Source organism: Apium graveolens, chromosome 2 (assembly GCF_009905375.1).
Source record: "Apium graveolens cultivar Ventura chromosome 2, ASM990537v1, whole genome shotgun sequence".
NCBI classification, from domain to species: domain Eukaryota; kingdom Viridiplantae; phylum Streptophyta; class Magnoliopsida; order Apiales; family Apiaceae; genus Apium; species Apium graveolens.
The window spans coordinates 51983880-52004043 of record NC_133648.1 but is presented as its reverse complement, the minus strand read 5'-3'; the positions used below and the strand labels follow the sequence as shown (position 1 = coordinate 52004043).

Sequence of the window (20164 nt, the reverse complement as noted above, 5' to 3'; positions counted from 1 at the left end):
TTCTTGTGCCCATCCTCTCAATTTTTTTCTTTTTTTTTTATTTATGAGGAATATTGGGTATTGGAGTAGTTTATTCAAGCATCTCTTTTTTTTTGCTGTTGCTTTTTTTTCCCGCAAAAATTTGATTCGACATTATTTCAACATGTGGGCTCTGTCTCAGATATCGAAAACTTCCCTAAACAATCTTTCCTACAAAGACCCTGTGCAAATGTGCCGTCTTGGACTCTTAAGCAAAAATTTGTTCGACACAAGTTTCATGAAGACAATCTCACTTAACTACGTTCAAATCATCTCAAGGCATTATATATATAAGTTTTGAAAAACTGCTAACACCAACAAGTATTAAAGTACAAGAGCGGACTGGACAACTTAGCTAAAATATCTCTGATTTTTTTGGATTTTTTGGATTTTTTAATTTTTTTTGGAATTTATATATATATATAAGTACTACTAAACCCTTATATATATGTACTACTAAACCCCTCCCCCATACATAAATCATGCATTGTCCTCAATGAATGCAAATGAGAGAAAAATGACAAAGTAAAAGGACGAGTATACCTGATAAGGGCATGACGAAGAATCACAATTACCTATAACACACACACACACATTCACACACATTCACTAACACATACATAATTACTCCCCCATACCTACACTTTATTATGGGAGACACACACAAAAAGCCGTTGTTAACCAATACCAGAGCGTGGGGAAACTACTTTTGTAACACAATCAACACACATGTGAAACTCACTCATAAGAACAATATTATCCACTAGAGAGATAAGATCATGCATCAAAATAAAACTCATAGCACTAACATTATTCATGGACCAATTAGACGCTTCTTTATGTTATTTAAGCAAATTAATGACTTGAAATTCTTGGTTATGAACTTTTCTACCAGAATTAACAACATGATGAGTTTTATTATTAACTACCAAGGATTTTTCAAGAGTGGAAAATGAATGAATAGGATCGAGTATGGGTGACTCACCAACAGAAGTCTTAACAACGGCCTTAGGATCAAAATAACTAGCCTCAAGTTGGGTTTCATGATTAGAACAAATGGCATTTAATTCCTCAAACATCTCATCACAAGTGAAATTCTTATATTACTCATGAAGTTCTTTATTACTTTCATACTCACGTGAAACAACTTCCTCAAGAAGAAACTTAATTGCACTATCCTCAAGATTCGACCAAGACACGACCTTATTTATCAAATTAACTCCTAAAGGTTGTTCAAAAAGCTCATTAGGTTGATTTCCTACATTAAAGATATTCAGATCTATCGACATGTTTCTAAATATGAGTTTCATCGAACCATTTCTACAATTAATCAAAGCATTAGAGGTGGCAAGAAAAGGCCTTCCTAAAATGATGGGGATTTGATTTTTGAGATTTTTGACTGGTTCAGTTTCTAGAACAACAAAATCAACGGGGAAGATAAAATCATCGATCTTAATCAACACATCTTCAACTATACCCTTAGGAGTTTTAACAGAACGATCAGCTAATTGAAGAGTAATACTGGTCTTTTTAAGTTCACCTAAGCCCAAGGCTTGATAGACAGATAATGGAAGAAGATTCACACTAGCTCCTAAATCGAGTAAAGCTTTATCAATGAAGGTATTTCCTATGACACAAGAGATGGTAGGACAACCAGGATCCTTATACTTCCCAGGGATTTGATTTGACAAGATAGAACTAATATGAGAGGTTAGGAAAGCTTTCTTAGGAACATGAGTGGTTCTTTTATGAGTACACAAATCTTTTAGACACTTGGCATAAGAGGGAACTTGTTGAATTGCATCTAAAAGAGGAATGTTGATCTTGACTTGCTTAAAGACTTCTAAAATCTTATCTAACTCAGCAAATTGTTTGTTTGAGATAAGTCTTTGAGGAAACAAAGCTTTTGGCTTAAAGACATTTTCACTAGACGTATCAGAGTGGGGTTTTAAAGGTGGTTCTTTGGATGGTGATGACTCATTAGATTCAGAAGTTTCAGGATTTGGATTGGGAGATTGTTGAAGACTAGGATTCAAGAGTAGAGGATTTGGTTCAGATGTTAGTTTATCTTCCTGATGAGTATTAATACCAGCATGATTGTTGAATTGATTTCCAGACCTTAGAGAGATGATAGAGTTTACAGTTTCATGAGACTTTTGGTTTTGATGAAATTTAGGATTAGCCTTGGGTTGACTAGGGAAACGATTTTTCTCTCTCACTGATTGTGTTTGCCAATTGACTAACTTGGACCTCTAGCTTAGATATGGCTTGTGTATTTGAATTTAACAACTGCCTATCTTGGGTCATAGCTTGCATGAAAGATTGTTGAGATTTAAGTAAAGCCTCCATACTTTTCTCAATGGAATTCAATTTCTTATCAGATTCACTAAAACCGGGAGGGTTTAAGGGGACTGAATTAGGATAATGGCCAAGATTTTGAGTTGGGTATGGACCAGGATTGGGCTTTTGAAAAGTAGGTTGAGAATTTTGATTAAACTGATTGTATTGACCTTGGTTCCATGAGAAATTTGGGTGATTCTTCCAACCATGATTGTATGTGGGTGCATATGGATCATTCCTAACTCTAGGTTGAAACATGGCATTGACTTGTTTAATTTCACGGCAATTGTCTGTCACATGATTAGGAGAACTACAGTTTGTACAGATAGAAAATTGAGAAGACACATTGTTAGTTTCTAACGCCACTAGACGTTTAGTGAGTGTAGATGCAATAGCATTACCCACTACGTGTAAGCCCTTAAATCTTTCAGGTTCTGGATTAGGTTCCCTAGTTGACTCCCACAACAGTGTTTTTTCAGCTAACTCTTCAAAATATTGCCAAGCTTCTTCCTCAGTTTTATCCATAAATTTAACTTAGCACATAGACTCTAACAAAGCAGTGGTTTGACTATCTAAGGCTTCATAAAGAATTTTACAAAGTCTCCATTTTTCTATACCATGTTGAGGACACTTGAACAAAAGCTTTTTAAATCTATCAAAATACTTCCAAAAAGACTCATTTCGATTTTGTTGAAATTGGTTATTTTCATTCTTAAGTCTGTTTACCTTATGGTTTGGAAAATATTTTTTAAGAAAGATAGATACAAATCCATCCCACGTGGAAATAGAATTAACGGGTAGACTATACAACCATTGTTTAGCCTCTTCTTTTAAAGCAAAGTTAATAAGTCTGAGCCTAATGGAGTCTGAGCTAAGTTGTTGGAGTTTTTGTAAAGCACATACTTCCTCAAATTCTCGAATGAAAAGATATGGATCCTCTCCCTCTACCTAGAAAAACTAAGTGACATGCTAATGTGGTGATGTTTAATTTCAAAATTATTTGCGGTTACTTCAAGTAGGACTATGCATGAGGGTTCAGCGGAACGAGCGGGATAACAACGGTCTTTGAGTGAGACAACCATGACTACAGGTGGAATTTCTACTACTTCTTTTGACTCAATTTTGGTGGGTAAAGAGAAGTTAGTGGGTGAAGAAAAGTCAAGTTGCCTTACTACTTTAGGAGATAAAAGGTTAGAGTGTCTTATTAATCTAGATGAATGGTCTCGAACCCAATTACTTTGTATATAAGACAAGTAATCACGTAGCACACAAAAGCTATAAGTAAACACCCAAAAAAATTGGAAAATCAAAAAGAAAATCTTAGATCTATGGGTAATCCTAAAAATAATCTAGACAACTCCTAACTTTTGGACCACCAAAAAGTCTATAAACCTAGATTTATTCAAACTGATTGGCCAGATAAGCGGGGGCACTTCCTTATAAAGAAGGCGTTGAATTACAGAACCGCTAGCCTAGTCACCGATCCAAATTGGTCAGGTAAGTGATACACTTGCCTTGTCACCAAAAGTTCTAATAATTCCAAATTTACTTCCTCTTTTAGGTACCTTCCTAATTGAGCTCGAAATCCTAGGGGCCAACGTCTACTTAATTTTATTAAGGTGGGTGAATGCAAGATGAAGGAATTAGATATTTGTGGGCCAAGGAAAGGGTGATGAAATACCTCACCTTATCTTGCAATGGGGTGGCGCCCTTAAGATTGATTAGATGATGCAGCACACAAAGAACAAGAAAATAAACACTTATGGATGCACTACACTACGTGTATTATTCTAAATTGTACGTATCTCTTTCCTCCAACAATCACCGCAATTGTATAAGATGGAAAGTAATAAATATAAAAAGAAAATCTAGATAATGTGATCCTACGTGAGAGAATGAATGATGCAACAAATTGGTTTTTAACAATTAATTAACTAATATTTTTGAATTTTTCAATTTTTTTTGGAGTTTTCAATAATAAAAGTTAGAAGAAAAAAAATAGAGAGGTGATACAGAATACCGAAAAGTGCTTTCAAAAATTCCAAAAAAGACGGCGAGGCCTCCTAGCGATCTTCTTGTCCAAAATTTCCTCCGCTTCAAGATTCCCTAAAAAAATAAAGAGAAAATAAAAAACTAGTCCGAAGAATTAAATATCAAGGTGTGAAAATTAACAATAGTCCCCGGCAGCGGCGCCAAAAACTTGATGTGTAAAATAACTGCAAGTGCACAACGGTTAATTGTAGCAAATACAGGTCGATCCACAGAGACTATGAATTTTCAAAACCCTAACAATTTAAATCAGGCGAACTAGACAATAAGATTTGAGAGGAGTTTGAATTAACCTAATTAGCAAATAGATCAAATAATATGGAAAACCTAGGAATCCGAATCCGTTAATCAATCACAATTAAAATCAACTCGCCCTAAAATCAATTCTCCTTTCTTCACAAATAAATTTTAATTAACGAGACAAGCATATACTATGAAACTTGTAATCTAACAATAACCCATCAAAACTTCATGGAGCAAGCATAGGCTATGAAAAATAAATCTGGTAACAATAATATATCAAAATCACTTTATCAATTAAACAATTAAGCACCAAGAAAAATTATGAGAATTAAATAATAGGAACGAGAAGATATCAAAGCAATTAAATTAATTTCATCTTCATCCTAGGAAACAAATTTAGCTACACATGATAAAAAGATGAACAAAACAAATAACTAATTGGGTGTCTTGGGTGTATTGGGTGTTGGATGTGTAAAATACAAGAGGGGAGACCCATATATATAGGGAAAATATGTGGGTTGGGTTCTTGGAATACAAGTAGGATTCTTAAAGTAAATTTTTCTTCTTCTCCAGTAAGGATTCTATTTATCTTCCAATTCCCTTGACTTCTAGAATAGTCCACCTCCTTCCTTATTTGCTCATTTTCCAACTCAAATTCTGATTTTATTTATTTTCCTATAAAACAAAGTAAAACAATTTATTTATTAATAAAATTATGAAAATGGACATAAAATAGGTATTAATAATATGCAATAATATGGACCTGTCAGTTCTTCACCATAAAAATTATTAATGTTAAAGAACTCGTGGGTAGTAGTATATATATAGGTATATATGTTTATCCTATTTGGACTTGAAATGGGATAATTTTAAGCAAAATTAATAATTTGGAATAGAAGTGTATAAGTGTATACACCTATCTTGAATAACCTTAAAACGGGACGGTTATAAGGAAAATTAAAATCCGGAATTTTTATAAGGATGGAATCTTATGAACGGATAAAAATGTATTTAATATGGATTATGTCGGGATGGATTTGGAAAGACCTTGGGATACCAGGGCTATACGGATTACGGACAATGGCTGAGGGCTGCGTATGGCTTGGGAAAGCCAGGAATGCGCAAGACTCAAAAAGAAGTGGGGATACTTCAAACTTGTCTCCAAAATGAAGTAGGATAACTTCAATATTTGTTAATCAGGAAAACCCAAGGGCTAGTTGAAAAGTCTGAAGGATATATAATTACCTTGAAATCCAATAAAAACTAGGCATGTTGTTAACCAAGGAAATGGATAAGTGTGGAATACACTAGGGATGGATATGGAAATATGTGGATAACACATGGCGTGTAAAATCTAAGGAAACGGGTTATATACATGTTTAAGGCTCGGGGGTATGCAAGGTGGAAAGATGATTGCACGATAATACCCCCAAAAGTCGAGCTTATTTGTGGAGGATTATCCACAGGAGGGTAAGGAATTTATCCACATAAAGGTAAGGAATTTACCCACGGAATGGTAAGGAAATATTCACGGAAAAACATAATACAGAAAATTATAGCCTAATAAGAGTGACGTGATATAATATATATGAGTAATAATACTTGAAGGAATTAAGTATAAGGCCTATCACTAAATCCTTATTATGGTCTGCATACTTAAGGTTGACCTAGGTTTGTTAAGATACATGGAAGGAATAACTTTAAGGCATTATATCATGTGGGATATGTAGGAATGGATATGGGTTATTAGCCCACAAATAAGTAGCTAGGGAATTTATAAAGTCCCAATAGACTGGTTACATTAAGCTTACCATAAAAGTCTTTATCACAAATTGATATTAACCTATAGGTTATACCCGAGATACACATGAGATTACTGAAAGAAAGATAGCGTACGATATAAATAGGTAGGTAGCAAGCTAAAACAGACTAAGTTGTTAAAGTTACAACTCGCGAGGCATTCGGAGGTACACGCACCCGCATCCAAATAAAATCAAGTCTTGGCACAAAGGCCTAGGATAATGTAAATTAAGAAAATAAACAGGTCCACCCAATACTAGGGTATTAAAGTTTATAGCATAGCCAGGGAAAATGATGAAAGCATACTAACCCTCATGGGTAGGGGTAGCTTCAGACGCGTCAACAGTTGGGGAAAACTCATTTTCCTCGATACTTTTCTCTGGAGATTTATCCGCTGGGGGGTCAATGACAAAAGGCTTTGTGATAGGGATTTGCTCCATAATATGGGTGTCTGAGGCTTCTTCATTAACCTCTTTGATCACACCCTCAACATGGTCGATCTTCGAGATACACCCCTCCCTGGCCTTCTCAGCCTTCACCTCTTCAAGAACTTCTACAGCTTCTGGCCCAAGCTCGACCCACGGGATCTTCGGGAATTTCTCATACGATGTCTTCACACAGTCCTTGATACCAGCCTCACGGCCGGTATTAAAAACCAACTTCTCTCTAGCCACTCGAGTTTCACCGGATAGGCTCAACCTATAGATTCAGGCTTTCAACTTGCTTGGATAGACTCTTCTTCTCATTCTGACAAGCCTGAAGAGATTTGGCTAAGGAGCTCTTTTCCTTCTTTAGGTTAGCTTCAGATAACTTCAATTTGGTGACAATCTCTTCGAGGCCACTAACCTCGGTCTCTTTTCCCAAAAGGCTGGTTTTAAGCTGTTTTATTTCCTCCCTCAGCTTCTTATCACTACTAGCCACCTCTGCGATTTACTCTCCAAACTTCATATCCAGAAACAGGGCCTCCACACTAGCAAGAGATCGATCACGAGTAGCCTCCACCAATCTCAGCTTGTCCCATTTCGCTACGGCCGTCTCCGAGATCCGATTTCCCACCATGTCAAAAAAATTCTGCTTCTTTGGGGAATTATTGGATGGGGCATCATCTAGTGAAGGTTTTAGTCTTTTCATAGACCGGGATCTAGAGCTTGTAGGGGGTCCGGAGGAGGGCGAATGCCCTTCTTTCTAGGAAGCCCTGTTGAGTGGTCTTTTGAGATTTGGAGAGGGGGAGCTTGTGATACGGGGTAGCCCTTAAAGCAGCCACAGCCTTCCGTCCTTTCCAAAAAGGTCATCATAGCTTGTTGGGTTCTTCACAAAAGACATATATGCAGTATAATATGTATGCGTTAGCCATAATAGTTAAGGAGATAAGTGGCATATAAAAAAAATTAGGCATATCCATGGATTAAATATGAAAACTCATATCTTTCAATAGACATCGGAAATTAAACAAAGAAGGGACTATATGGGGAAAGGGTAGAGCCCCTTGGAAGGAGAGTCTCTACAATAGGAGTAATACCTGAGGTAGGGGTCGTTGCTCCATGAGTAAACCAATTTTTAATTCAAACAGATTTTCGGGGGTAAAAAGACCAGAATCGTCCTTTAGACCCTTGTATTTTTATAGAATACCTTGAGCCCTAACTAACTCTTCTCCTTTCAGGGGAGATTGAACGGGCATATATGAGGTATCATTAAAGGTTGTGCGGTACGAAGGACAATCATAACACTATAAAAACTGATTGGCCCAACATGCCATAGTCTGTTTACAACCAGTCATACACTTACCATGGTGGACATTCCATAGGGTAAGATAGAAAAACCCACTAGACCTACCCGCCGGTTTTAATTGGTAAAAATAACGCAATTCATAGGCCGACAACGCTTCAGAATACTCCTGATGATAAAGGATATACAGACTCGCAGCTGTGCGATATGAGTTAGGCATTAATTGATGAGGGGCTAACCCGTAGAAATCTAGGACCTTAAGGAAAAATGGGTGTAGGGGGAGAGAGAACCTCTGTTTGAAGAACTGGGCTGATAGCACCGTTTTAGGAACAAACTGGTATGATTGAAGGTTATCGAAGTTCTGGAACCTTTCGTGGCATTGAGGCACCATTAACGTACACCCTGGGACTATTTTGTCTAAAAGGTTGTCAAGGGTCAACAAGGTCATGGAAAGCTTTAAGCAGTCGTATGGTTTTGGGGCTATACTGGAATTAGCATTAGCCTCGTGAAGATAATCAGCGTTTAAAGCAGTTCTATTGTCAAGGGATTCATCAAGGACCAAGGATTTTGCTCCTCAGTGAAGAGTTTTGCCCTGCCTATGGGGGTATTCAGGTTATGGGAATCCACCTCGTCATTAGAGGAAGCTAAATCAACAGGGCTAATGTCTTTAAAGGAAGAGGTTGCTCTTAGGGATATCTGGGCTTTTAGAGGGTCTAGTACTTTCACTTTCGAGCGGGTTCGACCACCAACAGTTGAGGTCGGAGATAGGAAAGTCTGGGATAGATTGACCGGAACAAGGGCGTCACTAGTGGTGTTTTCAGATAAAGGGAAGGTACCACCCAGAATGGAATCCTTATAATTGCTAGAAGCCCTAAAGGTAGACATCTGTGAAATAAAAAGTAGAGTAAGTTACCTACTCTAAGATTTCTTACGCGATGCAAAGAGGGGGCTTCTATACGATTAGAAAAAGAAGGATATATGGGTATCAAGCTTGGAATGATCCAAGAAACAGGCATGCATGTGGGATATAGACAACTGGATTCTATGGATCTAAAAAATTGTATGAATACACAGGAAATAGGGGGTATTGATGACCTAGGCTTAATCCCAAGAAAGGTATACCCCTAATTAGACCATGATTTGGGGGTATAAAGACCTACGGATCTAGCGCCAATCTGGGTTATGAAGATTTGTTGAATATGTGTATATACATATGCATGTGTGTCTATATGAGAATCCAAGATAGGGAGATGAAGGGTTTTTACCTTTCAAACGAAGAGGAGGGAGAGCTTGATTAGGAGCTTTAAGCTTGGACGGAGACTGGATTTCTCTCTGATTACTCCGGTGTAATATCTCGTAATTTTTAGAATTAGATTAATAATAGAATAATAGAATAAAAAGTATTAAAATTGGATAATGACTAGTATTTAAAATTTGAATTAGACTAACGGGCCTAAAATTTGGATGAGATTCTAATATGGATAACTTGTAGGTTAAGATATGGGGGTTTGTATCGTTATAAATAGATCATATTCGTCTTCCTCATTTTTATTCATAAAATTCGTAGGGCTCTTCTCAGCATAAATCAGCAATCTTGTAAAATTCGTATAAAATTCATCGTAAGTCAGAATTCAGTGATCCTGGACTTTTCGGAAAGCTCTGTTCGTTCTCTACAACTTTCGTGATTTATGTTTTTAAGATAACGTCGTTTAGAGGGTCAAAAAGTCTAAATTCAGATCTGGTCAGAGTTGGAAGTAAGTTTTTGATCGATATTGCTAGTGTTTTCAAAATTATGTATTGTGCGTTTATATTTGATTTTCAAAACTTGGGCTAAGTGATCATATATTTGATATTATTATGTGATATAGAATATATATCGATGTATATATGTGATGTCTAGACGATAATTTGATATCTTTCATTTGTGCCATGGTTTGTGAAAATATCGAATAAGAACTTAGGACCGCAGTCACCGGATTGTAGTGACAGTTTTCAAAAAATTTAGGACCGTTATCACCGGGTTGTAGTGGTCTTGGCATGAGTTATTGATTTTGAATTATTGTTGTCAATGTGCTATGTGTATTGTGTGTATCGAATAAGAATAAGAACAAGAAAGTGTATCAAAAGTGTTTGTTTCGTATATCGTATCATATAGATTATTGTATTTTGTTATATGTGTATGTGTTACTTGGCCTACTAGTTGGATCGATTAGTTTCTTGCTGGGCTGTATAGCTCATTACTTACAATTTCAGGTTTTGTCGTCGATTTCGAGTTGGTTAGCATTGGAGTTCGAGGATCTCAAAATTGGAGTAGATTGACTTTTGGACTTCCGTTAGCTGCGCTTTTGTAATAGTGACCTTTGTAATAGAATTTTGGATTAGTAAATTGTATTTTGTATTAGTTTTCGATTTAGATTTAATAGTCCAGAAGTACGGGTTGTTACAGTTTACTTGATTCCTATAAATATAGGATATGTAGGCCATTTGCGGGGTTACACACATATTTTCTCTACTAATCATCGAGTAGAAGCACTATGTGAGATCATTCGAGTATGCTTACGACTGAGTAGGAATTATTCAGTCACCATATCTCGGAAACCTTGCAAATTCAGTTCAAACACAGCCTTGCTTGCCACCATATTTCGATGAGTTGGGTGTATACAACTATTATGAATAGGCCTACAATCAGGTCTAAATCCAGACATACTTCATGTTATTTCAGCGATTTCCTCCAAAAAGTGTTGTAACATTTTCCTCTCACAACAGTCTCAAGCCTCATCATACGCCATGTGTTAGAAAACAAACTAATGCTCTACACAAATGTATTTAGAGAACAATATAAAATAATTCAATCAAGGAAGCTTAGGCTTATATAGAAGCCTTACAACGTGCAGAAACCATAAACCAGAAAAACAAGGAATGAAAAATGGACACACAACTACACTAACTCTAACTGCAACTAACATAGAAAGACTGGGTCATCTCCTAAAAACAAGCATGACTTATTTATTTATCCAAACTAAAAATAAACTTAACAAATCCTCCCCATAAACTAAAATTCTAATCAGCATCAGTTTAAGACTTCCAGCTTATGAACTCCGAGCAGGATCCTGAGCTTTACATACTGTTTTAGTTTTATTGGTTTGGTCATTATGTCTGCAATTTGATCATTTGTTCCACAGAAAACCAATTGCATAGCTCCTACCCCTGACGCAAGTAGTGAAACCTTAAATTAATGTGTTTTGTCCTTTGATGCATAACTGGATTCCTTGACAACTTAATTGTTGAATTATTATCACATAGAATATCAATGCACACTGCACCTACATCACTAGTTCCTACAACAATCCTTTAAGCCAAATGCAATGACACGTTGCTGATATTGCAACAACATATTCAACTTCGGTAGAAGACAAAGTAACTATGTCTTATTTTCGTGAACTCCAACAAATTGCTGCCCCATTTAGCAGAAACACATACCCAGAAGTACTCTTTCTGTCATCTAAGTCACGGGCATAATCACTATTTGTGTAACCTAGAAGATTCGAGTTTAATGACCTTCCATAGAAAATTCCAAAATCCAACGTTCCCTTCAAGTACCTCAGTATTCTTTTAACAACAACATATGCTCTTCCCTAGGATCAGCCATAAAATGAGATACTAAGCATACGACAAACATTAGATCAGTTTGTGTTACCATCAGATACATGGGACACCCAACTAGCTGCTTATAAAGTGTTGCATCAACTCGATTGCTCCCTTCCTTTGAAATAACTGTCCCCGAAACAATTGGATTCTTGATAGCATTGCAACTCCATATATTAAATTATTCAAGAAATTCTTTGGCATATTTCTTATGACAGATGTGTATACCATCGTTTGTTTGACGAACCTCTACTCCAAGAAAGAAACTCATTTTCCCCATATCTGTCATCTCAAACTCCATTTTCATTGAAGCCTTGAATTCTGCACTCATGAACTCATCATTTCCGGTAAATATTAAATCATCGACATAAAGACTTACCATTAAGATTCCATTTCCTGCTTTCTACAAAAATAAAGTATGATCATAATTGCTTTTATGGCATCCTTCCTTCATGAAATAACTCTCAATTCTTTCGAACCATGCTCTCGGTGTCTATTTTAGACCGTAGAGAGCCTTCCTTAGTTGATAAACTTTGTCTTCATCCCCTACTTTGATAAACCCTTCAGGCTGATCTATATAGACTTCCTCCTTTAGTTCACCATACAGGAAAGCACTCTTGACGTCTAGTTGATGAACACACCATCCTTTCTGAGCTGCTATTGCTAAGAGACTTTTGATCGTATCCCAACGAGCAACTGGTGCAAAAACTTCAGTGTAATCCACTCCTACAGTTTATGTATACCCTTTCGCGACTAACCGAGCCTTGCACTTTTCAATCTTTCCTTCTCCATTCAGCTTTGTTTTGTATACCATTTTAACCCCAATTTTATTTGCATGAGATGGCAGGTTTACAAGCTCCCAGGTGTTGTTCTTTTCTATTGACTGAATTTTTAACTTCATTGTATTTCTCCACTTTTCTTCTTTTGCAGCCTCATTATAGTTTACTGGATCAGCATAGCAGACGTTCAGAGCAAAATTGTGAATTCTTCTTTGTCTAATTCTTCTCCGATTACAAAATCACGCATACATACCGGTTCTCTCCTTATCCTTCGAGTTTCTGTCCATGAAGCTTCTGTTTCATCTTCGACATTTTCACCATTTTCTTCATCATTTCCTTCTTCTGATTCTGAAGCACAATTTTCTTCATTAGTTTCTTCTTCATAAACTCCATCATCTCCCCAAGCAAGAGTGTTCTGCTCTGATGAGTTGTGTAGATTCCACTCCCACTTAGAGCTTTCATCAAATATGACATCCTTGCTAATGATAATTTTTTTGTGATTGGATCAAGGAGTCAATAGGAATTTGTTCACTTGTTTCGTCACTAACTCCAAGAAAAATACATCTGTGACTATGATCTTCGAGCTTTATCCATTTCTGCTCAGGAATATGAACATGACCGATTGATCCAAAAACTCTAAAGTAAGCAACTCCCGGCTTGATTCATGTACATCTCTCTTCAGGTACCATGTCTTTTACTGCCTTTGTGAAACTTCAATTTAAAATATGGATTGTGCACCTTGCTGCTTCTGGCCATAAATATCTTGGCATTTCCTTTTTTGAGAGTAGACAACGAACCATATTTATGATTGTTCGGTTTCTCCTCTCCGCCACTCCGTTTTGTTGAGGAGTGTATGTTAGTTTTCATTTTATTCTTTGATCTCTGCAGAACTTGTTGAATTTTTTTTAATTGAATTCACCGCCCCTATCCGTTCATAGTCCTCGAATGACAATTTTGGCTTCCTTTTCAACATAGTTTTTGAAGACTTTGAAAGCTTCAAAAGTTCCAGCTTTATCTACAAGGAAAAATATCCAAGTTTTTCGCGAGAAATCATCAACAAAAACCAGTAAGTATCGCTTACCAATATTAGAAACCGGCGTGATGGGTCCGCACAAATCAGCATAAATTAGTTCTAGTTTCCCTGTTGCCCTCCATTTACTTTCCTTTGGAAATTTTCCTCGCTGTTGTTTTCCTGTGTTGCATATTGTACACACCTTGATTTTGTCTTTAATATTTGGTAACCCTTCTACTATTCATTTCCTATGAATAAGCTGAATAGAGTTTTTATTTAAGTTTCCAAACCTCATATGCCAAAAATTTCCCAGATCTTCTTCCTCTACCTTGAGACAGCTCACAGACATCGACTTCTTCCTTGCATTAATCAAAAACATGCGATTAACTGTCATTCATGTCTCTATAATCACTCCTCTTTGTTGATGATATATATTGCATACATCATTTTTTATGATAACTGTCAGTTTTTTCTCCTGTAGTTGTCCCACATTCAGCAAATTGCTAGTCAGATTTGGGATATAATAAACATCAGTCACCACTTGTGTTATTCTTTCTACTTCAATTATGATCTTCCCCTTTCCTTGGATAGCCATCTTTGAACCATTTCCCAATCTAACAGTGGTTCTGAAGCTTTCATCCAGCTTATTAAATCATGACTTTTCTCATGTCATATGATTCGAGTACCCCGTTGTTGTCAACACCACCCATGTTTGTGTGCGCCATTAAAAGTAATTCTTCCACTTTATTAAACTCAACATAATTGGCCCCTTTCTCCAGGCTTGTACATTCAAAATGGTAATGCCCTACCTTTCCACATCGAAAACAATTGATGGCTGATTTGTTGACATATTATCTGCCTCTCCCATGTCCTCTAAAAATGCTTCCTCCTCGTTGAGATGTCCACTTTCCTCTTCCTCGAACATTCCTTGGCTTGTTTTCAACTTGTAGAACATATTCTTCAGTTTTTTTCTCAGTTACCTTGCGTTCATGAACAAGTAATGACGCCTGCAATTCATCCACTGTAAGACTATCGATATCTTTGATTCTTCGATAGAGCAAACCACGTATAAAATTCTCCGTGAGACTTCGAAGAATTTTTTCAACAATTTTGGCGACATCCATTATTTCTCCACAGTTCATCATGTCATTGATCGTTTCCATGACTCTTGCAAAATATCTCGTCACTCCTTCTCCAACTTTCATCTTCAAGTCTTCGAACGTCCTTCGTAACCGTTTCAGTTATGCACGTTTCACCCTAGCACTGCATTTGTACTTGACCTTCATAGAATCCCACAATTATTTGGCAGTTTCTTTCTGGGTGATAGTCTTCAGGGTGGTCTTGTCGATTGATTGAAACATATAATTCTTTGCCTTTAGATCCTTGAGTTTTGCTTCTTCAAGTGTAGCTTTTATGTTGCATTCGGAGTCTCAATTCTTTTCAGGTCATCAAATCCTGGATCAATGACACTCTAATACTCATTTGAACGCAGAAGATTCTCCATGACTAAGCTTCAGTGGCCGTAGTCTCCATCAAATTTTGGAACTGCTGGTACAGTGAAATTTCTTGGTTCCGCCATTTTCCTTTTGGTGTTTTTCCTCTCAAACACTCACTTTTCTCAAATTCTCTCACACTGTATTTCGCTCTAATATCATAGGTTAGAAAACAAACTAATGTTTTGCACAAATGTAATCAGAGAATAATCTACAATAATTCAATCAAGGAAGCTTTGGCTTATATAGAAGCCTTACAACATGCAGAAACCATAAAAACAAGGAATGAAAAACGGGCAAACAACTACACTAACTCTAACTGCAACTAACAGAGAAAGACTAGGTCATCTCCTAAAAACAAGCATGACTTATTTTTTTATCTAAACTAAAAATAAACCCAACTCCCTGTGCAAACTACATTAAGTATGGAAACTCTAAGCAAGACAAGATTATAACTTGTAGAATATTATATAATATTTACTATGAATGTGTGTGTATGGATTTTAAGAGAGAGAAAAATGAATGAGAAGTTATAAAATAAAGTACACACAACTTCAATAATGCATGCACTATACGACTAGCAACTTCAATAAAGGGTATTATACACATAAAATGAATGATTTTGGGAGCGGTGCCAATTATGCATGGACTGTACTAGGGGTGTTCATGGATTCGTCAACTCGATCAAATCGATTTAACCAAACCCTCCTTTAGGCCGATTAAACCGTTATAAAAAAATCTGATCAATGGTTGGGTTAAAAAAAATTCAAACCACATTGAATGGGTTGGATACAGGTTCAAGATTTTTTCGCCCAACCCAACCTGAATTAACTTAAGTCTCGCTCGATAATTTAACTAAAATCTATATATTATATGCAGTTGTACATTATACAATATAAATATTTTCATTTATAGTTAAATTTCGTGTATGGGTATATGATTTACGATATGATATACATTACTAAAATTTCAATTTAATCAGATTTAAAGAATAATACTGCAATCGTAAGTTCTACTATTCGAAATTAGCAATTATAAATAATATTGAAACTTTATTTATATATAATCATTCAATCCGTTCAAACCAACCCGACCCCAACTGATGTACGATGGGTAGGGTTGCGTTACGATTTTATATTTTACGAGTTGGGTCAAAAAATTTCAAACCGATTTAATTGGGTTGGGTCGTAAAAACACCTCCAACCCGGCCAACCCGGCCAACCCGACCCATGCATGAACACCCCTAAACTGTACGACCAACAACTTCAATGAAAACAAGGGTGTCAAGTTATGATTTTACATGGTATTGGCACCCTCTTGACACCTAATATTGGATCACAAAACACCAATTGACAAAAGAAAAAAGTATGAACCCTGGTTTTTGGGATAAACATATACTTTCTCCGTTCCACTAGAATGTATACATCTTCTGACTTCGGCACGAAAATTAAGAAAAAGTGAAATATAATGAAAAAAGATAAGAAAAATAGGTAAAGTGATGAGACGAATTAATGTATAAAATTAGTGTAGTAAAAGAAAATAGTGATTGTAAATGGGTGTAGATAATTTTTATATTATAAAATTTTACTATTTTTGGTAAATATTGGAATGTATAGAAATGAATGGAACCAGTAATAAACCTATCAGGATCACATATCCAGGATTAGTGCAAGAAGTATAAAATTAGGTCATGTTGCTGCTGCACGGAGATTTTTATACAAGAAACAAATAACACAAAATATGAAATTTAACTTTTATATTTATACTAACTTAAAACCCGTGCGATGCACGGACGGCACAGATTTTTTTTAATATTACATAATTTGAAAAAAAATACTTGAATTCAATTTTTTAAGTTTGTTAATTTAAAACTTTAAATGATATGAATTCATGATAATTATATAAGTAAACGTATATGTTCATAACTTTTTAGAATATTTAAACTTATTTAAAGTGCTAACATTAGTAAGGGGAAATATTATTATAATGAAATTATTATTTTATTGAGGGTAAAAATATAATATCTCCATTATGTTGCTACCTTAAAAAACTAATATTTTAGCATCGTGATTATTTAATCGATTAACTATAACTCTATAAAAGATATTTGAAAAAGTCAATATTACTGATTGTACGATATAGTTTTATTGATAATTCTAAATGTATTTAAAAATAAATATGTTTTAAATAAATTTGATTTTTTATTTCAGATGAATTGGATACGAATTATACTTAGTCTAATATTAATTTGATTTATCTCGAATCAGTGATTTACATTATTTTATTTTAGCCTGATGTTCAATACACCGACCAAATCAAACTAATTATTTTTAGTTCTGTTGTGGATAAAAAACATGTAGTTATTTATTGCATGTATTTAATGTGAGGGTTTGATAAGCTTTGAGCTTTAATGGCTGCGTTTGCGTTTCGTGGCTTGAATTTGCCCTCACAAGATGCCTACGTACCTTGGCGTATGCAAAGGATCAAGCCAAAATGTAGGTCTTGGTGATGCTTTCCCTCGGGGCTATGGCAGCGAGAGCTCACCAAGGACGTAGTGACTTTCATGTCCTCCAAGGACTAAGTTTCAAACGTCGTTCCAAGTAATGGCCTCGTGGCTTATAGGATGCCCTCGCGGCTTTGTGACGTGTGGAGCTCTTGTCCAGAAAGACGTTCTTTTGAAGTTGAAGGGGTAAGACCCTTTATATAGATGTTGAGAGTCTAGGAATTAGGGTAGAATTGGATAACTTGGTGGGAAAGTCTCATTCTTTGATTGGACTTTGGAGTCCTAGAAAGCAGGAATTAGTTTCATTCTGAATTTAGATTGCTTGGAGGCTACATCTTGTAGAAGTAGTTACTTATTTGAACACATTCATTGGAATGTTTAATTAGCCCCTTTATTAATTACGAAAATAAATAAATAATTAGGATTTTGGGCCTCATTAATTGGGCTTTTCCCCTTGACCAAATCATGTCTAATTAATGCGACATTAATTCCGCAATTAGGGTTATTTTTATAACCTATCATTTGCCCCCCAACTTCTGGGAAACACACTCGATATTTCGTAGAAGTTAAGTTATCTCTTATTCTATCAGGGTATCGTTTTTAGCGTAAAGTGTGAATCGACCTACACATTTACAATGATTTGCCTTATCCGAGGCTTCAGGATATTTTATGGAATTTTCATAATTTTCCATACTCATTTTCTTACCTTGTTCCTCTATTTAGGAATTTTCTGGTATTTTTCCCTTAATTTTCGGGGATTATCTCGTACTCACAAGTATTTTTTCTGAATTTTTAAGAATTTTTTCTTACCTTCATGTATTTTTCCTAATTTTCCTAATATTTTAGGAATTATTCCGTACCTCCGGGTATTTTCCGTAATTTTTCCTAATATTTTAAGAATTTTTCTTAATTTTCCGGGAATTTTCCTTAATTTTCCGGAAATTTTCCTTCATTTTCTGAGAATTTTCCTTAATTTACAGGAATTTTCCTTAATTTTTCGGGAATTTTTCTTAATTTTTCCTAATATTTTTGGATTTTTTCTATACATCCGGGTATTTTTCATGATTTTTCCTAATATTTTAGGATTTTTTTTCTATAATTTCGGGTATTTTCCATAATGTTTCCTAATATTTTAGGAATTTTTCGGTATCTCCCTGTATTTTTCGTAGTTTTTCGAGATTTTAGGATCAAATTTATAAATTTTTAAACGTGAGGATTAAAATCATACATTTAAAAATGTCAGAGGTCACTTTGTAAAGCAAGTGCAACTTGGGGTTTAAAAAATCTAACTCACAGTAAATTTTCCGAATAATAGCCCAAACCGGGTTAAAAACTCGAATAAAATTTAACTCGGATTAAATTTTCCGAATAATAGCCCAAACCGGGTTAAAAAATCTCGAATAAAATTTAACTCATATTAAATTTTCCGAATTATAGCCCAAATCGGGTTAAAAAACCTCGAATAAAATTTAACTCAGATTAAATTTCCGAATAATTGCCCAAACCAGGTTAAAAAAACTCGAATAAAATTTAACTTAGATTAAATCTCCGAATAATAGCCCAAATCGGGTTAAAAAATCTCGAATAAATTTAACTCAGGTTAAATTTTCTGAATGATAGCCCAAACCGAGTTTAAAAAATCTAACTCAGATTAAATTTTTTGAATAATAGCCCCAAACCGGGTTTAAAAAATCTAATTCGGATTAAATTTTCCGAATTACAGCCCAAATCGGGTTAAAAAAACTCGAATAAAATTTAACTTAGATTAAATTTCCGAATAAAAGCCCAAACCGAGTTTAAAAAATTTGAATAAAATTTAACTCAGATTAAATTTCCGAATAATTGCCCAAACCGGGTTAAAAAAACTCGAATAAAATTTAACTTAGATTAAATTTCCGAATAATAGCCCAAACCGGGTTAAAAAATCTCGAATAAATTTAACTCAGATTAAATTTTCAGAATGATAGCCCAAACTGGGTTTAAAAAATCTAACTTAGATTAAATTTTTTGAATAATAGCCCCAAACCGGGTTTAAAAAATCTAACTCGGATAAAATTTTCTGAATAACAGCCCAAACCGGGTTAAAAAAACTCGAATAAAATTTAACTTAGATTAAATTTCTGAATAATAGCCCAAATCGGGTTAAAAAATCTCGAATAAATTTAACTTAGATTAAATTTCCGAATAATTTCCCAAACCGGGTTAAAAACTCGAATAAAATTTAACTTAGATTAAATTTCTGAATAATAGCCCAAACCGGGTTAAAAAATCTCGAATAAATTTAACTCAAATTAAATTTTCTGAATAATATTTCTTTTAATAATATTTTTTTAGAAATCCCCCTTTGACCGGGATTCTGACCGAATTATGGACTCTTTTGTCCTGGTCGTGGGATTTTCGACCAGGACCATTCGGTTGGGATCCTGGTCGAACACTTAACAAATTAGGTAAGGAATCCTAACCCCTTGGACCAGGATTCTGACCCCCTAGAACCCGAATTTCGTGTCTTTAGATCAGGACTCCTGACCCCTTGGACCAGGATTTTGACCCCTAGGCG

The 20164-nt window shown here is 35.3% G+C and overlaps 1 protein-coding gene across 1 annotated transcript; it reads right to left on the bottom strand.

Moving 5' to 3' along the window:
• Positions 1 to 1121: 1121 nt before the first annotated feature.
• On the bottom strand, positions 1122 to 2883 carry LOC141689636 (uncharacterized). Its single transcript, XM_074493989.1, has 2 exons — positions 2263 to 2883; positions 1122 to 2090 (listed from the first exon to the last, which is right to left on the bottom strand). Exons 1-2 carry the CDS (start codon positions 2881 to 2883, stop codon positions 1122 to 1124), a joined length of 1590 nt encoding a protein of 529 aa, XP_074350090.1.
• Positions 2884 to 20164: the final 17281 nt, after the last annotated feature.